This window comes from Frankliniella occidentalis, unplaced genomic scaffold, assembly GCF_000697945.3.
Source record: "Frankliniella occidentalis isolate FOCC.00 unplaced genomic scaffold, Focc_3.1 Scaffold21, whole genome shotgun sequence".
Classification (NCBI taxonomy): Eukaryota; Metazoa; Arthropoda; class Insecta; order Thysanoptera; family Thripidae; genus Frankliniella; species Frankliniella occidentalis.
This window is the reverse complement of record NW_026267151.1, coordinates 523,055-545,642: the sequence shown is the minus strand read 5'-3', so window position 1 is coordinate 545,642 and position 22,588 is coordinate 523,055. Positions and strand designations below refer to the sequence as shown.

Here is a 22,588-nt window from a genome sequence, read left to right as displayed (position 1 = left end):
GGAGCTGTTCGCGTAGAAAGTGTGACCAATCTGGAAGAAGGGGGGGGGGGCATCAGCCCACTATCAAGTCGCAGCAGCGAATTCTCCAGCCAGCTAGGGCAAGCGACGGAGGACGGCTGAAGCCTGACCGGATCGAGGACCGGATGGCCATCGCATTGCAAACAGAGTCAGAGTCTCTCTCTCTCTCTCTCTCTCTCTCTCTCTCTCTCTCTCTCTTTCTCTCTCTCTCTGCCACTCTGTCCAAACTCTGTGATTAAGACTGGCCTCTATTTGCTCAACCAAGACCATCACCCTCAGGCCGGCCCCAGCCCGGCCAGCCCCGCCCTGCCAGGCATGACGCAGATTTGGTCGCCAAACGCGGCACAATCGATGGCCCTGCTGTCCTCGCAGGCCTTTGGCCGTGCCGACGTTTCAGTTGACTTTACGCCTGTCGTGACTGTGGACATTCAGAGAAACTCAATTTCAAATCAACACATATTGCCGTTGCCAGCGATTCACATTAGCGAAACTACGACCTTTCTATAGCTGATATACCGTGTCAGGGCGACGACACAGCAGTATTGGGGCCGGGATTGCCTACTCGCCCCAGCTAGAAATGAAAATTGTATCGACGACGATGCGGTGCCGATTCGACCTCGATACCTCTATTTGGGTAACAAAAGTGCGTTTTTCGAACCACGTCGACGTCGATTCGACGTCGGCAATAACTCCTTTTTCATTTTCCCGAAATACTCGATTCCCGATTCCCGTCCGCTTATATTCATTTCTTACAGGGTTTCTAGTGGTAGAAAATTCTTCTTTCGACTTATTTGTACCAGTTCCTTCACTGTGAAAAATATCGTCGTAAATTTACAAAAATTTTGTAAACTTGAATTATAATTCAAGTTGTAAGTCTACGACAGCACATTTTTTACTCGCCAAGGGATTTAAAGTCGATACATACTGCATGTATTTTTACGATTACAAATTGTAATTTTACAACTTGCGTCATGGAAAATTTTCCTGTAAACCTACCTACTTTTTTTCACAGTGTTTAGTTGCCAGCTTAAATTAAGCAATTTCTATTGATTGTGATTAATTTTTATCCTGATGATTCCCAGGCAGGTGTACACATGACATGATTCCCGGAGTTCTTGCCCCCTCGCCTTGATCGAATTCCATTTCTGGCTGGGCGCAGGGCGCCGTGTGGCCCCTAGGTTCGGCAAACCCATCTGCTGTGTCGTAGCCCTGGGCATGCCCGGCTACGTATCCGAGTTATGGGGAGGCCCAGTTCGCTATCAACAAGCAGTCAAAAGTCCTAACGGAAGCTAAAAAAAACTGCGCACATGATGTGCTATATTTCTCCTCTTCTGGAATACTCAACGTCCCAAATTTTTATCTTTGCTTGGGTCTGCAATTTCTTTTGCGATTTCAGTGTGTGCTATATTATATTCGCTTTAATCATTTCTTTTTTCGTCTATATCGCGAGCCCCTATAGTTGGTTCACGAAATTCTGACACACCGGCACGCAAAGGACTTGGAGACAATCACTCCCTCCTTCTTTGTTGACGTCGTAAGCAGTATGGTCACACTCATTATAAGGGTCGGATCGCTAGGCTAGAGCTGCCAAGCCGTACTTCGCACTCCCCCGCAGGTAGTGGGCCCCCATAAAAGAGACGCGAAGATGTTTGGCAGCCGTATCACTGGGGCCGGCGAGGGCCGGGGACCCTCCGGCAGCAGGCCTTCACGCATCGTAATGACGCTTACAATGAGACCTCGGGTCCAAAGGCCTGCCGGTGTGTCAGAATTTCGTGAACCAACTATACCTGGTCCCTGGTCCAGACGTTTCTCCTGCTGCTTCAGCACAATGAGGGACGGAGCCCGCTGTGCACACAATGGGATGGAATGCGTTTACTGTCATAATTACCGAACACCACCTTGGGGTCCCGCCCCTCCTCGAAGTCCCGCCCCACCACGCCGTGGCACGCCATTTGAATAAGATCCATACCCGAGTCCGTAGCCCGGAGTCGGATTACCTATCCCACCCCGCCACGCCACGCCACGCCCCGCCACGCCCCGCCACGCCCCGCCACGCCCCGCCACGCCCGGAGCCCCCAGGGCACATGTCACCCTGTTGTACTCCCGGCGCGCCCAGCTCTGTTTCTCCAAGGCTCCGGCTCCTCCCCTTGACCCAGTGTGTGCGTGTGCGCGCGCGCGCGAGTGCGTTATGGTTATGCGTCCCGCTCCGCCCACGCCCCGCCGCGCCCCGAGGCACATCGATAGGTCGGCTCGAATCGAAAATCGCACCCAGCAGTTCCAGCACGTCCTCTCCATGAAATATAGGATGCCGGCGCGGCCGGCCCAGCCTCACTCCGGAGGGCCCTCGATGTGAAGAGCGGCGGCCGACGCGGGCCGACCAGAGGTCAACGCACTGGCGAGGTGTTTGGGCACGATGTGGAGGACCTCCGGCAGTTCAGGTCAGGGTTGATATGTCGAATACGTGCGCCGCTTCTGAGGAGGGTGCCTGAGACCTGAGGTGTCAACTGGGGGGTATGCGGTCTTTGCGATGTCTTCCGATGAGAGTCTCTTCTATCCCAAGCAGGGTCTGGAAAGCAAATTATTCGACTGGCAGTTGAACACTGACAAGTGTTGGACGGTTGCACACTTTATGATTTGTCACTCACTGTACCCCTTGTATCTTTGAATGCGCTCCAACGTTGCGGGTTTGCTTCTCTCTTCGTCGGTAAGGCGCTATGGCCCCTGGCGAGTATGCAACTCCGCATATTGGAGTGTATTCAAAGACATATAGTTTGCAATGGAAATCGAGCGCTCCGATGTCGTCTGTCTGTTAACGAGTTTCTTTTGGTTGTCTGTCGCAGACCTGCAGTTTCCGGTGGATGTCGCTGCCGTGGCCAAGGACCACCCGTTCCTGGAACAGGACTCGCTGCAGTCGCTCTTCAGGCGCTTGCACGCGCTCAACAGAACTGCAAACATGAAGGTCGATATGCAGGGCCAGGTGAGTGATTTTCCATGCATTAGAAATCGGGGGAGGGGGGGGCGTGTCTGTCTCGGAGCCGCAGGCTCTATCCTCTACTTTTTCAAATAAACGCCCTTGCTGTTAATGCACTGGTACACACGGCTTTTTGGTTGACTTTTTTTGTCCCTTCGCCTGCGCATGGGCCTGAGAGGTTCGTATTTTTGCATGAGAGAGGGGCCGCTCTTTTGCGTCTGGCAGATCTTTGCTTCTGGTCAGACACGACCAGACAGAGTTCACCAGTGGTGGTTCCCCCCCCCCCCCTCGTGTTTTAGCGACAACAGTCGCTGTTAAAGGGTTGCAAGAACTCGCAAAAACTGTACGCTCCATAAAAACATTGAAATGCATAGAAAAGATCGCAGAACTGTAATTTGAAACCTTGCCGCTCCGTGCAAGACCCACAAACACAAGTATTATGGCAGTCGGCAAGTGTAGAGCAATGTGCTTACTCTGGCTACTGCAGGCAAAAAAAATATTGCACCCTAGCTACTTTTTTAGCACTGGTGCAAAAAATTCGTCAGCATTGGCCCAGCTAATTTGTTTAGCTTCATAGTGCCAAACTTTTCGTTGTACAGAAAACTGAAACAATGCACTAGCTGCTTCGCCAATACTATTTAGCAGTACAGCTAAATATTTTATCCTATAGCTAATTTTTTTGGCAGGGATGCCAAATTTGCCTGCTAAATCGATTAGCACGGAACTGATTTTTATTTTTTAGCTACCTACCTACCTATTGCACGTGGAGACTGTTAAATTGATATGGACCGTGGCCTTACTTTACCGCAACGAGAAGCAGACCACGAGGGCGAGGAGCACAAGCATGACCTGACTTTGGTCGACTTCGGCTACTCACGTACAACGCTACGTCTCGGAAGGTCTCGGATCCGTCCGGCCCCCGTTGTCCTTCTCTCCTGACTCGCTGTCTCTCTCACGCCTGCAACGCTAACCGTATCTAGGCCACTGCCACTACACGCTCTCTGTCTGCTGCCCCAGCTCTCATTCGCGGTATTGCCCTGGAGCGCGTCTTTTTAAAAAGTTTTTTCTCCTTGCTGGTACGGTGTATACTTAAAATGGGTCGGGGTTTATTAATGTTTGTATAGTTGCTAAACGTGGCAGCCCTTGTAAAATTCAAAAAAAATATCATACAGTTAATTGAAGTCAGAGTGTCATAGGTGGCTAATTCATGACGCGCACTTTCGTAGTTATGCTTCACCGCATGCGCCGCATGCAGGTGCGGGTGGGTTTGCCTATCTCGCAGCACACGGCTCCCTCCGGACCCGTGCGAGTAGGCAACCCGTCCGCACGCGTGCATGCGGTACAGTACTACGAAAGTGCGCGACGCGAATCAGCCATCTGGTATGTTGTGGTTTGTGTCGTGAAGTAGGGTACTGTACTAAAGGCTATACAAAACGAAGGGGAGATCATATCCTGTAATACTTCGCATGCCCGCACTCGAAATAACTGCGAATACGCGCGAAAAAGGATGATAAAATCCCTCGGAAATAATGCAAAATACCGCGAACACCCCGAAATAATCCGAAATAGGCGCAAAATAACCGAAATGGCAGAGACATACTACAAAATAACTTGTACGCTGTGTTCCCGAGTGATTTTTCCCCCTCGATAGAAAAACAGAAACATACAGTTTTTCTTTTGATTTACTCCCATTCTAAATAGTCGCCAATACCCTCGTGCAGTGAAACGAGGGGGATGTGCGCTCGATTTCACTTTTAATGACACGCACGCGTACATGCGCAAGCTATCGGCCATTGTGAAGGTAGGCCATGGCGGGCAGGCGGAGGGAAGTCCCACGCAGAATATCCAATCGCATGCGCGAGGCGGGGAATGAACTCATCGGGCCGCGCGGAGCTGAGCCATTTGAATAGAATGACGTGTTTCCAGGTCAACCGGATTCACCCGCGTGCGCTGCCGCGAACACGACACGACTCCCTGGGACTGACTGGTGCAAGAGAGACAGTATCATGCATACGCTACCGTTTAAAGGAGCTATCGTGCGACTATGAAAGAGTAAAAGGGGCGGGGAGGGGGGTGGGGGAAGGGGCGCTAATCCTGCCTGCTTCCTCGCCTATCCCTCTCGCACGGGCGCTGGACTCGCGTGTGCTGGGCGCCGCCGTTCCCCCTCGCACGACGCACAAACTGCGTCCATCGCCCCGTGACTGCACAATGGTTCCGCGCCGTCGCTGTGTTGTGTCGCCCGATGACGGACAGCAGGCGCGCGGGCGCGGCGCGGGCGCAGGGCGAAGGTTTCCGGTAGCGTCAGCGCCGCGGGGCCCCGCGCCGGGCTCTCACCTGCTGGTGCAGCGGCGGGCGGAGGTGGAGGTGGGCGCCGCAGCACGGCGCGGTGGCCGCGCTGAATCACCAAGCCCGGCCCGGCGACGCCCGGCGCCCCACGCGACAGCGCGACACGTAACACCCGCGGCTGACTGACTGAATGAATGCGCTGAATCGAGCAAGAGGAGGCGAGGCGGGGCGGGGCGCCGAGCTGGCGCCACCGTGCTCCTGGGAAGGGTGCGCCAGGGTGTGGCCACGGCCCAGGGGCGTAACCAGGAGGAAGTCTTGGCAGCCCGGGCCAAAATTTCACTTTCGAAAGAAATCTTTAGTTCAACGCACTATCGCGTGCGTCTTAGTTTCTTGCTTGCTTGCAATTGGCGGCCTGTGAAGAGGGGGGGGGGGGCAGATTGCATGGCATAAGGGCGCGACATGGCAAAAGTTGCAAAGACAAGATACCCCCAGCGCTAAGTAATGTTGTTGTTTGCTGGGTCAAGCGCTTCGTTCTACACGTCTAGTGTAGGCGTTTCATACTAAAAAGTATTGCATGACCTTGCCCGAAAAGACATCCTGTTTACGCCCCCTGTGCCATAGGTGCACCCGAGGGAGGTTCGGCAGCCGTTGCATTGTGTAAGGTTACCGCATCCCGTGTAGGGGGCAATGCGGCGCCGCAAGGGGCGCCGGGGGGTCGCATAACTGGGGCCTGCGCGAACCTGCGGCGCCTGCACCCTGCGCCATATCGGGCAGCGAGATCACAAAAAACAAAAATTGCACTGTCTTTCGGGCACCCCCCACCCCCTCCCTCCTTGCTCTTCTGGCCGTAGTTTCTTCTGAGCTTGAGTCCCCAAAAAGAAGCTGTCGCCGATGCGCTGGCGCGGCGAGCTGGACCCGCCGTTACGTAAGGAGCACCGGCGGGGCCGTCTCCGAATTGGTCCCCGCCCCGCCCTCCGCTGCAATGCACCCGGCGTGCACGCTGCGTACGCAACCCCGCGGGGCGTGCTGCCAGTGCCGCTGATGACGGCCCGTGATGTCTCTATTCTCCCGCCGACCCTTTAGCGCCTGCCCTCCCCGCCCCGCCCCGCCCCGCTGCACTCGCGCCGCTCCGTGCGGCTATCAAGGCGCGGAGGCCATGTAACGCATGAGCGCCGCCCTGCGGGTACACTGTTAACCATCACCCTGAGCGGAGTCGATGTGGCGCTCATTAAGGTGGCGCGGTTCCTGTCACTTTTTGTTGTGATTTTATTACTTTTATTAACGCGACTTGTGGGGTTTTCTGTTGCAGGGCGACGACTCGGACGAGGACGACCAGTGCGCTCTGAGCGAGAACTGGACGTTCCAGCCCGAGTCGCGGCGCTGGTCCCGGGTGTGCGACGTGAGCGCGGAGCACGCCGAGCGGCTGCAGGCCCTGTCGGTCCAGGCCGTGCAACAGCAGCAGGACGGCCGGGACGCGGACGGCGGCAGCGACGGCGGCGCACCGGAGACGCCACCGCAGGTAGGCCTCGTGTGTGTGGCCACAGGCAGCACTCCTTCCTGGGGCCCTACTAACCCGAGTGCCCTGATACCCCGCAGGTGCAGAAGGTGCCGAAGCCGACGCAGCAGCTGCTGCAGGTGCCCGGCGCGCACCCCGAACCGCCGCCATCCCCCGGAAGCTCCTCGCGCGTCGGCACCCTGGAGCCACTGGCCGTGGAGCCCGTCGAGGGCGGCGACGGCGACGTGGTGATCTCGGCCGTCCGCTTTGGCAGCTTGCCCCTGGCGGGCATCGGTGGCCACGGCCTGCCCACCGAGTCGGACCTGCTGGCCGTCCGCTTCCGCCGCTCCGGCTCCGAGAGGCTCCGGGACGGCGCCAAGGCGCTGCTGCGGCGCATGGAGTCGCTCAAGACGCGGCGGCGCAAGCGGCAGCACCGCGAGGGGGTCGTCATCGGCAGCCCGCAGGTCCTGGACGTGGCCACCATGCAGCAGCGCATGCGCGACCTCAACTGCGTCGACGTGTCCCCGACCGAACAGACGTCGCCGTCGCCGTTCCCTCCGCCGTCGTCGCCGGGGGGCAGGGGGACGCCGTCGCCGTCCCCTGACCACGGCAGCGCCACTAGCGGCAGCGGTGGATCACAGGTGAGAGCTTTGGAGGCTGTCCGATAGGTGGCGTGTGCGCCTCCGGCGGGTGCTCCTTTTGCGCGGTATGGCACCGCTACGCCAACGCTATTACAAGGTAGCCATTTCTTCTTTTTAGTTACCTTTGCGCAGTGGCGATATCATAACCAATGAGGTCTATCCGAGGTGTGATTATTGCTAGTTGAAAACTTTACCAATACCCCGCCTGGAGGACTTGCAATATAGTCCGCCAAGGCAATTTTTGGAAGCCTCTACGGAGGCTCATAAGCTAATCCACACCTATACGCCTCTTTGCGATACCGTTAGTTGCTGAAGGGCTGTAGCCTGCCATGCTCGGCCTTGACCGCGTCTTTAATTGCGTAAATCTAATCGCTCTTCTCCTTCGCAGGGGTCGCTGACGCGGCCTTCTCGCTTTACTCGCGCTACCCGCCGGCTGCTCAGCCGCGACAACACCGATCCCGGTACCGCGTCGCTGTCCGACTCGGAGTGCCAGCCGACGGCGGCGGCCAGCTGGCGACAATGCTACCTCAAGGATGCAAACAGCAACAACACCAAGGTGCTGGACGTGCTGGTGGCCGGGACTGCCGGAGCCGCCTGCACCACGGCGACGGCTCCAGATGCGGGGGCCGCCGAGGAGGCCACCACCAGGAAGAGGACGGCGAGTGAGCGCGGCAGCCAGAGCCTCCTCGGCTCGCGGCCGCAAGGATCTCACACCAGGACTGCCAGCTTGAGGGACAGGGAGGGCCAGCGCTACAAGGTGCAGCCGGGCTTCCGAAGAGGTGCGTACAAACAGTTTGGAGAGTCGCTTGAATAAGGAAAGAAACACGTAAATATCCAAACATGTCAAACATTCTTTAATATTCCAATATTCCAGTAATAATGAAACTATTAGCTCTGCACTCATTGTACTTGAGAATTTTGTTAACTTGCTCTTCTGGTCGGCAGGAATCTCGGTGGAGAGCGGACACACGGTTCACCCGACGCCCCCCTCTTCCCTCGTGCCCCCATCCCCAGCAAGGACCAGCATCGTCCCCAGCACCCCTCTCGGTTCCGCGCCTCTCCTGGACGAGGTCATGAGAGTCAGCACTTACGACAACGTCCCTCCAGCCTCGTCGTCTTCTCCAGGATGCTCGCCCACGTCCCCAAGCCATGCAGCACAGGCTCAGCAGGCCCTGCAGCACACCAACCTGCACGCTCACAGCCGGCTCTCGTACAGCGCTTGCCCCACCCCGGACCGTTCTCCTCAAGGTATAGTGATGATCAAGTCAATGAGATTGTGGTGGTTGTCACATTCTGATTAATTTTATATGGTAAAAGGCAAATTTTTGTCAAATTTTTGTTATGTTGCTACTTACAGATATTTGGATGGCCACCTCAGAACTGTCAGCTAGTCATGATTCCAATAGCACTTTGGCGTCTCAACCAGACAGCGAGAGGGAAGACAGTGAGGGTAATACGACAAAACACAGGTAACAACAATCAACAACTCCTTCATGATTTTCAAGGCTATGTAACTTATCTCAACGCAAACAAATGTTTCTTACTTATCATCACAGAACACATAGTCAAGAAAAAGTTGAAGTTATTAATTTTTTTAAATTTTTCAGAGATTGTGGACAGACAGTTTTCAAATTAATGACTTATTTCTGGAGGGCCTCAATAAAAGTTACCCTTCCTTGAACTCAATAAAAGTTACTTATAGTTATAACTTAAACTGCTAAAATAATATTAAAGCTACATAAGTGATACGTTACAGAGCCCTCCTGATTTTGCTTTCCTTATTTTCTGAAATTTCTGCCTTACTGATGGTATTGCTTTGGTCTTTTAGAGGTACTGTGGTTCGTTGGCATAGCTTTCAACGAGGTTCGTCTGGAAGACCAGACTCTTTGGGTCCTATTGGTCCTTCCCCTGGCCGAGTTTCAGTCAGTGCTCTATCATGTGGCCAGCTCTTGGTACTTAGGAAGTTAGCTCTTCTAAGGCTTACAGCTTGCATGGAAAGGTACTGCCCTACCCATCGTACTGGCTGGAATTGGGAACTACCAAAGTTCATCCGTAAAATCAAAGCACCAGATTACAAAGGTGAGTTTTTGAATGAGGTATCTAATTGGGAAGAAGATTAGGCAGAACATGTCAGAACATCACTAGGCTTCAATTGTTTTTCGGAAATTGTCTGCTTTTTAATTGTTTTTGCTGACAATTCAGGAGATGTACGTCTCCTGACGATTTCTGAAAAACAATTGAAGGCTTGTGATGTTGGCATGTTCTTCCTGATCTTTATTCCAATAAATAAAATACCTCTTTGATGTATATAAATGGCTATACAACCTTTTTTTTACCTTTCTATCTTATAGTGTCCCCCTATTTTTCAGATAAAACTGTTTTTGGTGTACCACTTCTCCTATCACTGCAAAGATGTGGACAAGCCTTGCCACCAGCAATCCAAAAAGCTTTAAGATGGCTCAGAGCAAATGCTCTTGATCAAGTAGGACTGTTCCGCAAGTCGGGAGTTAGATCAAGAATTCAACGCTTGAAGACTGCTGTAGAAACCCAGGGAGAAGCTGTTTTGTATGATGGCCAACAAGCATATGATGTTGCTGACATGGTCAAGCAATTTTTCCGTGAACTTCCTGAAGCTCTTCTCACTAACAAATTGTCTGAAACCTTCATTTCTATTTTTCAACGTAAGTTTAATTTGCTATCTTCTGTTCATAATGCCACAAACTTATATTATTTGCACCCTACAAGATCCTTTACTGGTATGTTTATTGCAGATGTACCTCAAGGGCAGAGAGCAGAAGCAGTCAGCTGTGTTCTCTTGCTCTTGCCAGATGAGCACAGAGAGGCCTTGCGTGCTCTTCTGGAATTCCTCGCAGCAGTTACAACAAGGGCTGATGTTAATCAAATGTCGGCCAGCAACTTAGCCGTTTGTCTGGCACCCTCCTTACTCAGACTACATCACCACTCACCTACATCCTCATCTCCATCATCACCCGCTGGCCGGTCAACCTCAGCCAGTCCTCGCAGAAGAAACAAAAGCATTGGAGCTCCTGATCCAAGGGAATTGAGTGAAAATCGTGCTGCACATGACTGTGTTCTTCACCTTATCCGCTGTCATAGAGATCTTTTCTCTGTAGGTTCACCTTTTGAGGCACATATTTACTTATATATTAAAGATGCACACCTACACATGTACTTTATTCATTTTTTTATCAATTTTTTTTCAAGATAACCGAAGAAACTTTGGTGCAATGTCACTTCACGTATATGGAAGAGAGTGTGCCTGTGGCCCTTGAGGAGCTTGGTTCAGAGCTGAATCAAGATTGGAGAGGATACTTGTATGCATGTGTGAATGCTCTGCTTAGGGAAGCTCGGGATCGGTGAGTCGAAAGACAAATGCTACCCTGTTAAAGCAATCATGGTCTAAATTTTAATCATGATTTCTATTTCCATGTCTTTTTAGAAGCCGCGGTTGGGTAACTGTCAGTGGTGGGCCAGAGCCATCCGTTGATGTTGCATACCGCAAAGTGGGTGATGGGCATCCTTTAAGGTTGTGGCGTGTGTCAACTGAGGTGGAAGCACCTCCCGGCGAACTTCTCCAAAGAGTTTTACGGGAGCGTCATTCATGGGACCAGTCTCTCTTGAAGTGGCGAGTGGTGGCTCGACTCTCTGAACAGACTGAGGTGTTTCAGTATGTGTGTGCTGATATGCCACCCTTGCCAAACAGAGACTACTGTGTTGTAAGGTAAATATAGTTTTAAGTTTAAATTATTTTTATCATTGTTTTGCAACAGACAATTAATTACAAGTTACTTGTTTACTAGATCCTGGCGATCAGATTTACCCAAAGGAGCCTGTGTGGTTGTTGAGACATCAGTGGAACATTCAAATGCCCCTCTTCTTCCTGGTGGTGTGCGTGGAATTGTGCTAGCCAGCAGATATTTAATTGAGCCGTGTGGATCAGGAAAATCAAGAATCATGCATTTATCAAGAGTGGATACCAAGTAAGCGTCCACAATGTTATTATTCTATACTGTGATCTAGTTTCAATTATGTTGTGAACAGTTCTATGTATGGATCTTGCAAGGTATTTTTTGTAGATTGATTTTTATTCATTTTTTATTTTAGGGGGCGGACTCCAGAGTGGTACAACAAGAGTTATGGACATTTATGTGCCCAACATCTTGCAAGAATAAGGGCATCTTTTCGACACAATGCAGAAGGACCCGAAAGTAAGGTCTGACTGTTAGCCCCGGCCTTGCAGGCATCTTCTCAATCATGGGACCGCTTACAAGGCCACTCTCCCACTCAGTCACCTGCTCGCACTCTTACCCGCCTCCAGAGCCATTCCTCAAGTCGCTCTGATCTACTGCAGGTTGATGAAGAGAGTAGTGATGTTTCTGATTAAGACTCATCAGATAATTTTCACCATTTACAAAAGTTGAACTTGAACAGTTTCAGAAGCATTTTTTACGGAGTTGTTCTTCAAATATGGTGATTGTTAGAAAACCACTTCTAATTCTGTGATGTATTATTTCAAAACTTGTTCGTTAAAATTAAAAAAATATTTCAGTATGAGAAGTTTTGTCATCATGCAGTTAAAGCTTAGAGCTTAGGGCACTTAGGCTGCCCAAAATACATATGTACAAATTGTAGATATCATTAAGAAAAGATTGTTTTAATACTAATGATATGTGTACAAACCTTAACACCTGTTGTAGCTAAGAATGTACATCAACCAAATGATGTTATTAAAGTCACAATTGAATCCAAGTAGTACAGTTTAGATAAGTATAAGTCCACTTTACACTGTAATGATTTTCTTAAGGATCAGTTTCTGCTTTTCTCCATGTGATTTTAGCTTAATGTTTAAGTTTATAATTGTTGTGTATTTCTAAAGTTTATGAAATGTATTCATTGCGGATAAGTATGTGAATATGAGTGAAATTATGTTACATATGATGCAAGCTAGAAGTACTTACTATGTGGATGTTTAGTTTTAATTATAACTGATGAAGATGCCACTTCTTCCTTTTCTTAAGATGCAAAGGGTTTGTTAATATCAGATTTGTATATTGCCTTTACCAAAATCAGTTGTGAAGTTTTTAATGTGGAACCTGTCAAGTTTTTTGTGTGTTTTTTTTTCCATTTTTTTTTTCTTTCTTAAGTTGATGTATGAAATACCTATTTGTGTTTGGTGTGAATGGACTTCCTGTAGGAGAGGTATCTATCAGTAAGCTAGTCAGAAAGTGCAGTGTATGAATAAATGTTTTCTAATGGTTGGTTTGTTGTTTTCTTTTTAAGTAACTCAGGGATGTGAAGGTCAGAAATTGAATATTGAATGTGTGTGAGTGAGTTGAGTGGGACCATGTAAGGTTTAGACATAAAAGAATATTAACTTCCCTTTATAGAGGTGTGAATTAAATTTAACGTCGGATTCATGTCCAATTACCATATGGTTGAATGGGAGCCATGGTTTCATGTGTCATAGTTACAGCTCTTGTGTTCCGAGACCTCATCATTCCTTTCTGTTTGTAACCATAAAAACAAGAATATTAGTTTCAAAATCTCTGTATTTTCAAACAATGTCTTTATTTGAGATATGTTTTAAAGCCTGGAACCCAATGATCCTAAGTGTGAGCCTTCAGCTTATACATATCATTGCTCTTATATATATTTTTCTTAATTGCATTAAAGAACAATATTTTGTATCAAAGGAATTACAAGTTTATCATTTTCAACCTTCCTGTGACCACATCCTTAAAATTCTTAAGGAATGAAGAATAATAATTTTCAGATAAATTTATTCTGATTTGATTCCAATAAATATAGGTCTTTCAAATATTCAAAAGTGAAACAAAACATATAATAATTTTATTAAATTTACGGACGATATTTTCCCTCAAATAATAGCACAGCAAATCAGCTCTTCTTTTTTCTTCTTTTTTTTTTCGGAACAGTGCTTCCTTGTGCAGAACCTGTGTAGCAGGAGACCCCGATTTTCACTGTTTATTTTAGAGGTAATTAACATTAGAGGTAATCGACGATTTAAAGGTCTTTGTTGAGAGGTAGCGATGCCAACTCGTCGTGGCCCTCCTGACAACACGGTATGGAAGTGGACGCAAGGTGATTCATGGAAGTTGCTGTTTATTTGCCCTGAACCAACTCACCTAACTATGTGTAGGCGGGCTACCGAGCAAACGTTGACCGACGCGACTTGATTTTGAGATATGCTCGCCTAAAAGGATGTCGATTTTCCGCTGTGCCGGTTGTGGCGTGAACATTTGCGCTTCTTTCAGATGTGAGTTAAGTCTCGTGAAGCGTGGGTCAGGCTTGCGCGTCCAGTTAAAGGGGTGCTGACCGGCCTGACCAGCCCTAGCCGGCCTTCAGCAGAGGCACTGCTTTTGAAAGTGCTCAGATAAAGTGACAGTCACTTTTCTAGACACTTTCAAAGGCAGGGTCTCTGAGGGCTGGCTAGGGCTGGTTAGTCCTACCCAGTATAGGACTCTAGGGCTGGCGAGGGCCGGTCAGCACCCCTCCCTCGGGACGGCAGCAAGGTCTTTTTCCACACCTTTCGTAAAAATAAACCCTTGTGACCAACGTAGATGAGACTGGCAGGCTTAATTAGGCCTGCCTTTTTATTTATAATTTAGAAATTAACTACTAGATATATTTTTTAAATCTTTATAAACTTTGTTTGCTTACATCAATACTATTATTATTGAGTATAGGTCGAGAATGGGTCCATGGGGCACAAAGTTGCGCCAAGTGCTGGTGGTCGTGAGAATCCATGCGCAAATGAGCTCCCTGCACGGCGTGCGACACATTTTCAAGGAGGGTGTGTCCTACAAAGAGAGGTATGTGAAAACGAGAGAATGTCGTTGGGCCCAACCCTATTTCGCGCCCTATATCGTTTTGCTGAGGTATCCCATTTATATCCTAAAGTATTCCACACAGAAGTAACGCAAAAATTAATTTTGTGTTAAGGAATAACCTCGTTCTTTAAATTAAATTATCGCCCTTATTGCGGTGGGATCATCTAAAAGTTCATCCAATGTATATGGTAACATAGCGCCTGATATATAGGCAACATCTTGCCTGCAGTGCTTGCGTGTACTGAGGGATGGCCTACCTTGAGTCTCGCAGGCGCTGAGCTCCGCTGAGCTCTCGTGATTTGCCGAACGATCAAATGAATCTTAGATCATCAAAGATAAAATAAGATGGGGGATTACGCCCATCACATCGCAGGGTGAGCGGACTTTTGTCTTTTGTCTAGAGATGGTTCGGGTGAAGCTGCACGTGGCCGTGTCGATTGTAGCTACAACTGTGTAGCTACAAAAAGGGACGTTGGCCCTTGGCTCACTATCCTCACCTGGCGCAATATATACTTGGTTCCACTAACTAGCGCTGTCCTTAACGATATTAAAGTCTACCGACGCCTTACACTACGTATGTATACTTATGTTTAGCCTTAGTCTGAAGACACAAAGTCGTACCGCAGGCTGTTCTGGCTGGTGCTCGTACTGTGCTGCGGCGGGGAGCTCATCAGCATCTGCGTTCGCCAGTGGTCTGACTACCGACGGGCTCCTACAGAGACGGTTCTGACTGACAGCGCCATCAGCATCAGTGGCCAACCCTTCCCTTGCGTGGGCCTGTGCCCCGCGCACCAGATGGACGGGAGGGTCGCCATGCGCCTGCTGCGGCAGTGAGTCCGAGTTGTTGGCCACCACCACCACCGTCCGGGGAATGCCAGGACGGCGGCGGTGGATGACACTTTTCCTCATTTTTCAAGTATTGGCTTGTAAGACAACGAGCTTGGTCCGGGGAGAGCAAGTTCGTTTGTCCGACCAGTTTTAGTCCGACCTCGGAAAAATGACGGTTCCCCGAAAATAGTACATTTGTAGTACAACAGTACATATATATTCAACATGAGCTGAGAGTGCATTTCCACGGTCGTAGGCGAAGTGAAGAATGCGCGTCTCCCTACAACCCGTTTCCGAAATCAGCAAAATGTAACCCTTGTCCTGGGTCTGCATGTCGCGCCCATCGGCTGCGTCGCACTAGCTGCGCAGCGACTGCATCGCGTGCATGCCGAGGAGCGAAGGGCCCTCGCGTGCAACATCCACCTGACGCGTTGAGAACTGTGCGTCTGCTCGGTGTCGTTCACACGTCATTGGCGCGTCTGTTCTGTAGGGCCTCTGACGAGGCGAACGCGTCCTTCTTTGGCGACACCCAAATCGCGGACGCAGACGAGGGGGCGGCTGGCCCCGCCCCACTCGTAACTGACAAAGACCGGGGAGCCATCATCCTCGCACTGCACAGGCTCGTCAGTACGGGAGCCACAACCGCCGCTCCGCTCTTCCAGGAGCAACTCAATACCCTCAGGCATCTCGATGACCACGTCAACGTGGTGGACTTCATGAAGCGGGTGACGAAATATCACGATAAATTTATTTTTCAAGACACTAGACTTTATCCTAGGCGACGTTTCCAAGGAGAGGTGACGCGAGGTAACGTTTTGGCCGACTTTAAGGCTGCGCTGCACGAGCCATGAAAAAGCAAGTGCACAGGCCTGAAGCCGTGTTGACGATGGCGCCTGCAACGCGCTGGGTAGGCCAACCCGCTCAGCAGCTGTGCGGAGCCAGCGGCCCGCCCTGACCTGCCTTGCCCTGCGCGGAGGCCGAGTCGGAGCGGCCCGGGCTGGGAAAGGCGCCGAACGTTGCCTCCCGTCTTCTGGCCGGGATAGAGTCACCTCGGATTTCGGATAACTTTAGTTGTGGAGGCACCTTTAGTGATATAACACTAAAATACCCGCGACCAAGAAGTAAGATCAGTCTAATGTGCGAGCGGCGTAAAATGATTTTTCTCAATAATTTCTCAAATTAATGTTACGGCAGGTATTCCCAACTTGTGACCATTTCTTCCACTCGTGCATGTGGCGAGGAATGCCCTTCGATTGCTGCAAGCACTTTTCCATCCGAGCGACTGAGCTTGGATACTGTTACTTCTTTCGGGCAGAGGAAGCCGACAAGATGGTTTGGTTAGTTTCGGGGCATTGGCCAGTGAAATATCGAAATAAGTGAGGTTAAGGGTCTCGTTAGTTGTACTGTACTCCCCCCCCCCCCTCTCTCTCCCGTACCGCCTCCTTCTGCCAACCCTCAACGATTTGGTCCCCGATTGCCTAACATGCGCACTTGAAGAAACTCTGGGACAAATTTTAAGTAACAAAGTGGCATTGGTGGAATTTGTCGTTTTAAGTGGGACACGCCACTTGAAATGACCAAATCCACTTCAAATGCCACTTTGCCATTTCAAATTTTTCCCAAAGTCAAGTTTGCGTCAAGTGAAATAAATAAAATAAAAATATAGCTAATACTTATCTAACATGGGCAGTGCTGAGGCCTTCCCCGACCACGAGGATCAGAAGGCGCTGTGCCTGGCCTTGCAGGGCCTCACCAGCTTTGGGCCTAACTCGGGACTACGAGTCTACCTTCACACAAATGTGGACCCATCCACTGTCGTGGACGACAAACTCAGCGGACAATCGACAAAGGTATGTCACGTAGCTGAAAGGAGATCCAATGAAAACGACTAATTTTAAGTGGAAAGGGCATGTCTTTGTCTTGTTCTGTTAGGTTGGGTTAGATTGAAGCATGCTTTTAGATAACCATCTCGAGTTCCTGCTTGGCGACAAGTATGAACGTGGAGGGAAGAACACTGGCGATGCCAGCCGGCAAGTATTCGCTGATTCTCAAGGAGGTTCGAACCGAATTCAGCAGCGACTTGGTAAGCCTGCCCTCCGAGGAACGAGGCTGCTACTTCGAAGACGAGTGGCCCGGGTCCACGCCCCAGAACCGCAAGAACTTCCCCGAGCGCTACAGCGGGCTCGAATGCATCGTCATGTGCAAGCGCCAGTTCGTCCTCGAAACCTGCAAGTGCCTACCCTATCCGCTCACCCTCAGCGGTAAGAGCTGGCGCCGCGGAAAAGTGTGTGCCGTTGATGGAGCTACGCTTGAAGCGCCAATGCACTTAAATGTGCATTTAATTCTACAGAGCGCAGAAACATGCACATAAAAGGTAACGCGTTTTAGACGTCTTTAATGTCCACCATAACGCACATAAAATGCGTGACAAATTTGTTACCTTTCATGTGCATTTTAAAGCGCATTATTGAATCGACGCTAGCGTAGGGACAGAGGACATCCCCCAACTCCACTGAAAACTCAACAGTGTGTAACAATGCACACTGTAGTTACAGTGTGCTAGGCATGCACACTGCATAGTGTGCATGCATGGCATGCACACAATTGATCTGAAAACTGAACAGTTGGCACTTCTTCCTTTCAGACGCATAACTTTGGAAATTAGATCACATTTTCAGTTTCCGCGGGAGAAGAGCTTTCAAACGAGCTACGTTGTGATACAGTTCAAAGCGACCACCACCATAACTTGGTTAACGTTACCGAAATATTTGAAAGAATTTCGGCAGTGGTCAATTTGAACCCTATCACATGGTAGCTAGTTTTGAAGCTTTTTAAACGGACCCGTTTCTGCCAGACAGTTGGCGGGAGGGGGGAGGGCGTCATGTTTCAACACCACCTGTTGAGCAGCTCCACACCCACGCCCGGGCGCCCGGGTACTAGAGAAACAATAGACACCTTGCTCTGTGAGTAGTCAGCCCCCCCCCCTCCCCCACGCGCTGCCCAGCGCTCATGCCAAAAATTGTGTTCAATTATAAAAGTAATGATTAATAGGCTAATTCAAAAAAATATGACGCAAAACGACACATCAAGAACAAGAACAACGCAGCGAGCAGGCATGAAATGTCTACATGGCGTCCAAAAGCAGATTGTACGAGTGAGAGGCGCTATGACGCGGCGCAAACTTCTATATTCAAAAACTATTGCACAAAACCATAAAATAGACAATTTTTTTTAACCACGGGTACGTTTATGGTTAACAAGAATTGTTTTTTTACGAAAAGAGGGAGATGTCTCTTATTCCAAAGTTACACGTCTTAAAGTAAATCGTGACACACCCACACAATCCATGGAGGTAATCCTGTGTTTCTTTTTTTAAATTTTTCTTTGCAGACCCAAACACAGTTTGTCTTTTGTCCAAGACGCCAGAATGCATAACCAACACATCAGGTACAACCTCCCAGTCATCTTAAAAAGCTGAGAACCAATAAAGAATAATAAACCAGCCAAACGTTCACTCAGAGAGTGTCCATTTGTTTAGAATGGATCTCGTTCATCCGCCCGGCACCCGCCGTGCCAGGCTTCAGGCAAGAGGAGTACTCTCACGGGGTGATGTGCCCGTTATGTCTACCGAAGTGCGCCTCGTCGCGTTTCGTCGTGGATCCCCGGATGCCAACGACAGGGGAGACCACGAGGCCGAAAGCGGGCGAAATGGCACAGCTCGCCCAGCGGACCATGCTGGACGTGTACTTCCCGGGGCCCAACGCCGCCGTGCTCTACACCGTCATGCGCACCTTCTCGGTGGCCAACCTCCTTGGTAGGTCCAAGAAGGCATACCGTACGTTCAGGATTTTGCTGTCACTAGTTTGGATCGATGGCAAAGGGATCATCAAGAAAGTACGTCCGTCGTTACGAAACGGTCAGGTTTCGGCCGATGCTAGCTCTCATAGCGCCTGATGGGTAGGCAACATCTCGCCTACAGTAAATGCTTGAACTGCGGGGTGGCCTACACCGAGTCGCGCAGGCGCCGAGCTCCCGTAATTTGCCGTGTCGAACAAGTATGAAAAAACGGACGTACTTTCTGCACGATCCCTTCGACGTGGATAGCTAGGCTGTGTTGCTGGGGACGGCTCATCCCTCTAGCTCTCTTCATCGCGCATCGTTGAAGCAGAGCCAAGGTGTGCCGAGTCCAGAAACAAAGCCCAATAGTCATCATCAAGACGGCATCACGATTTTTGCAAACAAATGGCGCAAAAAATCCGTCCTTAAACCCTATATAGTCTATGCCCACCCCAGGCTGAGAATTAAGTGAAGTGTTTCGATTGAACTGACCCCTCCTTCTCCAGTGACGTTCGGCGGCCTGGCCAACCTCTTCCTCGGCATGAGCTACATCACCCTGCTGGAGCTCGTGATACTGGTCGCCAAGTGTATGTGGATCTTGTTCGTCCGACAGTGGTGTGTGCGGCGCGCTGGGCGCCAACCTGCCATTCCCTCGCCATGAAGCCCCCGCGAGTCAGGTCACAGGAAGCTGTCTCCCTAACACAAAGGCAGTCTGACAAGTAACTATCGTAAACTAAGGAAAATTCAAAGAAAAAAATTAAGGGCAAATGTGTCTTATTCTGCACATGTCACGCACACTTTGTCTATAAGTAGTAGTACAATACGGTACGAAAAGTCAATAGAAAAATACAACTCACATTCTTTTACAAGAAACACAAAAAATAAGAAATTTAGCAGCCTTGGCTAGTTGTCCATCCTGCTTGAGATTGTTGCCATCCGCTTGATAGCTACAGCGCCGCAGCTCCAGCTACCCTCCAATCCGGGTGGAGGGGAACGAGTTCTGCACAGGATCAGTTTGCACAGGGGAATAAGCAGGAGGGCTGCAATGTAACAAAAATAGTAGTTTAGACCAAATTGTGAGCGATTTCTCCCAAATGTGTTTCATGAGATGTCATTGACTGTGAATATATAAATATAAAATAAAGTAAGAAATTCAGCATCACCTCATGAGCTTGGATGCATCACCAGCCCAGTCGTGTCTGGGCATAGCAGGAGGGGCCTGTCCTGTGACTCTGACTGAAACGCCACTCACCATCTGTAAGCAAAACAACAGGGCTTAGTTGACTTCAATTTGCTCCCACGACCACAGTTGAATTAAATATCGAAAAATAGTTATGATATCGATTTTATGCGTTGGCTACATTACTGGCACAAACAACAAGAGGCTGTTTTCTTACCCGGTAGAGCGGCAAAGTACTGACAATAACTCCATCAGACTTATCAGAGGACAGGCAGGCCGCTATGAATGTAAGTACATCAAAGACTGCAACACAGAGAATACAAAATTATTGAAGATTAATTGTTTCATTTTTACGCCGTATTGAAGCGTAGCCTGTTGTGTTAGCACCGAGGGGGAAATCACTATTTCGTGCTATTTCTCGCGTCTATTTCGCCTTCATTTCGGACTATTTGGGGGGAAGGTGTACGAACAATTTCGCAAGTGGTTTCCCCTTCGATTAGCACAAACCAAATCACTAAAGAATCTCCCTAATTGACGTAGAATGTCTGTAATCTAGTAATACACCACACTGTGTCTGAACTTTGAACACTTAAAGTTACATTAATTAGTGAGCAAAGTTTAACATTTGTTTTTCCCGTGTTGGGATGAAGCACCCGTTGCGAGAACACCAACTTAAACAAGTGGCAGGAAAGTTTCCGCCCTAAATAGAACTCTCTGTACAACTACGAAATATTCAAAAGGTCAGGGGTCTAGGCACGTATTACGGGGGTGTGGTCCACGAGATAGCCGCCTGAAGGTAGGCAATTTGACCTACAAAACCCCTTTCGATACACCGCTCGAGGGGGAAATCACTTGCGAAAGTTCGTACATCTTTCCCCGAAATAGTCCGAAATAAAGGCGAAATAGACCCAAAATAGACGCGATATAGTCGGTGACAGTCGCGAAATACCCCTGAAATACTCCGAAATACCGCGAAATACCCTGAAATAATCCGAAATAGGCGAGAAATAACCGAAATGGCAGGAGAAAAACCACGAAATAGCCTATACGCTACGGACCCACGTGATTTCCCCCTCGACACCGCCCCCTCTCCCCCCCCTCAATACGCCCCTTCCGTGGGCCACCCGTATACTGCCCATTCATGAAATTCTGGACCGAAAAATGTGCTTACCTAAGCTGACAGGGAAGAGCTCAGGCTGAGCCATAAACTCATAGACAGGATTAGGCTCATCCCCGACGACCTTTTGGAAACGGCTGATATACTTGGCAATGTTGCTGATCCCTCTAATGTACACCATGTACACAACGGCAAACATGAAAAACATGTGAAGCATGGCGTAGAGCGTGAGACGCGACTTGTGCTGCAATAAAAAGACAAAACACAGATGCAAAAGGCTGACGGCTATCGTCAAACGGAAACTGGATTCGAAAGGATTTACTACTCACCGCTTTCCTCCAAGGGAAAAGGCATGTAAGAATGAAAAGCCAAACCCCCAGGAAAATGTAAAATGCCAATGGGATCGTACACTGATCTGTAATAATATTCCGATAAAATTAACAACTCTTTTAAAGGCAGAATTTTAAGAGTAAAACATTGTGTTCTAAAACGGCTCTCAACAAGAAAAGTACCTTTGATCGATTCGTTCAAATCGAAACCTGTCGTTAAGGAAACCCCTTTGTTTACGATCCTTTCAAAAGGGTCGTTGGTAATTTTCAAGATGTCATTCAGATCCTTTGCGGCCACAACCGCAACAAACAGATGCACCACCTATAATAAAATCAAAATACACACAGTATCAATCACGACGCACCGCTTCATCCCATAAGCAAACAATCTATCAGGTGCGGTTTCAAGTCTGCCTGACGGGTGGGGCATGCCGCGTGGGTTGGTTTGTAGTACCGGATATAATCAGAGCGAACGCAGCAATATTACGGGTTTGACTACTCCCTCACTGGAAAAACATAGGTGCTACATAGCACCCTTAATAGGGTGCTATTTAATTTTTAAGGTGCTACTGCACTAATGCCATTGTAGAGGCACGATTTATGACAAAAATAGCACCTTTGAGGGGCGGTAGCACCATTCTAGAGGCAATATTTCACTAACGCCTTTAAAAGGCATTACATAGCACCTTTGTTTTTCCAGTGCTCCACCCGTAAGGTGCTTTGCCATGGCACCCTGAAGGGTGACCACACACCCACAAGTCCCTTATACAGTCGATTCTACACTCACCGTCCTCAGGACGAGGGTCAGCCCGAAGAAAATTCTGCAGATGCACATCTCCTGCAACAAAAAGTACATAGTGAGAAAAACGAAAGAACACACCAAACCCTCTCTGAGGAGAGGTAAGAAGAGACCAATAGGAAGTCCTCCGCTGCCTAAATTTTTTAGTGGTGCGATCCAGTACCAATTTATTTCAAGTTATTGCACACCTACGGACGGAGAGAGAGAGGGGGGGG

The 22,588-nt window shown here is 49.3% G+C and overlaps 4 protein-coding genes and 1 non-coding gene across 7 annotated transcripts in view; 4 read left to right on the top strand and 1 right to left on the bottom strand.

The window, feature by feature from the left end:
* Positions 1-13,128, top strand: part of LOC113204500 (rho GTPase-activating protein 7) — a 90,037-nt gene extending 76,909 nt beyond the window's left edge. For both annotated transcript variants that reach the window (XM_052264752.1, XM_052264753.1), the window contains 13 exons: positions 2,859-2,995; positions 6,585-6,794; positions 6,872-7,411; positions 7,800-8,190; positions 8,357-8,659; positions 8,769-8,880; positions 9,240-9,490; positions 9,781-10,092; positions 10,183-10,541; positions 10,637-10,788; positions 10,872-11,153; positions 11,233-11,412; positions 11,537-13,128. In XM_052264752.1, the coding sequence (XP_052120712.1) occupies positions 2,859-2,995; positions 6,585-6,794; positions 6,872-7,411; positions 7,800-8,190; positions 8,357-8,659; positions 8,769-8,880; positions 9,240-9,490; positions 9,781-10,092; positions 10,183-10,541; positions 10,637-10,788; positions 10,872-11,153; positions 11,233-11,412; positions 11,537-11,651 (3,344 nt within the window). In that variant the 3' untranslated portion in view covers positions 11,652-13,128. The remainder of the gene's footprint in view (positions 1-2,858; positions 2,996-6,584; positions 6,795-6,871; positions 7,412-7,799; positions 8,191-8,356; positions 8,660-8,768; positions 8,881-9,239; positions 9,491-9,780; positions 10,093-10,182; positions 10,542-10,636; positions 10,789-10,871; positions 11,154-11,232; positions 11,413-11,536) is intronic.
* Positions 7,532-7,671, top strand: LOC113204622 (U4 spliceosomal RNA). The gene has a single exon (XR_003303319.2). It is a non-coding gene; the product is annotated as a U4 spliceosomal RNA (small nuclear RNA).
* A 1,018-nt stretch (positions 13,129-14,146) lies between the features above and the next one.
* LOC127748940 (uncharacterized) lies at positions 14,147-15,117 on the top strand. Its single transcript, XM_052264763.1, has 2 exons — positions 14,147-14,265; positions 14,910-15,117. The coding sequence occupies exons 1-2, from the start codon at positions 14,147-14,149 to the stop codon at positions 15,115-15,117; spliced, it is 327 nt and encodes a 108-aa protein (XP_052120723.1).
* Positions 15,118-15,874: 757 nt separating this feature from the next.
* Positions 15,875-19,620, top strand: LOC113204549 (pickpocket protein 19-like). Of its 2 annotated transcripts, XM_052264762.1 has the most exons (6): positions 15,875-16,448; positions 16,802-16,961; positions 17,072-17,372; positions 18,502-18,558; positions 18,650-18,925; positions 19,455-19,620. In XM_052264762.1, exons 1-6 carry the CDS (start codon positions 16,294-16,296, stop codon positions 19,607-19,609), a joined length of 1,104 nt encoding a protein of 367 aa, XP_052120722.1. In that variant the 5' UTR covers positions 15,875-16,293; the 3' UTR covers positions 19,610-19,620. The 2 variants fall into 2 exon arrangements, with proteins under 2 accessions (XP_052120722.1, XP_026275542.2); XM_026419757.2 differs by lacking the exon at positions 15,875-16,448 and having other exon boundaries at positions 16,784-16,961.
* An 85-nt stretch (positions 19,621-19,705) lies between these two features.
* LOC113204580 (uncharacterized) overlaps positions 19,706-22,588 on the bottom strand; it is a 24,329-nt gene continuing 21,446 nt past the window's right edge. Inside the window, exons 2-8 of the mRNA XM_026419796.2 lie at positions 22,362-22,412; positions 21,758-21,896; positions 21,575-21,660; positions 21,300-21,489; positions 20,346-20,431; positions 20,112-20,203; positions 19,706-19,988 (exon numbers count right to left, since the gene is read on the bottom strand). Of these exons, the coding sequence (XP_026275581.1) occupies positions 19,916-19,988; positions 20,112-20,203; positions 20,346-20,431; positions 21,300-21,489; positions 21,575-21,660; positions 21,758-21,896; positions 22,362-22,409 (714 nt within the window). The 5' untranslated portion in view covers positions 22,410-22,412 and the 3' untranslated portion in view covers positions 19,706-19,915. The remainder of the gene's footprint in view (positions 19,989-20,111; positions 20,204-20,345; positions 20,432-21,299; positions 21,490-21,574; positions 21,661-21,757; positions 21,897-22,361; positions 22,413-22,588) is intronic.

Bases quoted from the DNA above. Each gene is read 5' to 3' on its own strand.
- LOC127748940 (XM_052264763.1), top strand. From the start codon at position 14,147: ATGGGTCCATGGGGCACAAAGTTGCGCCAAGTGCTGGTGGTCGTGAGA. The intron at 14,266-14,909 runs GTATGTGAAAAC...GTCGTACCGCAG, and splicing joins GGTGTGTCCTACAAAGAGAG to GCTGTTCTGGCTGGTGCTCG.
- LOC113204549 (XM_052264762.1), top strand. From the start codon at position 16,294: ATGTTACGGCAGGTATTCCCAACTTGTGACCATTTCTTCCACTCGTGC. The intron at 16,449-16,801 runs GTTAGTTTCGGG...TAACATGGGCAG, and splicing joins GAAGCCGACAAGATGGTTTG to TGCTGAGGCCTTCCCCGACC. The intron at 18,926-19,454 runs GTAGGTCCAAGA...CTCCTTCTCCAG, and splicing joins CTCGGTGGCCAACCTCCTTG to TGACGTTCGGCGGCCTGGCC.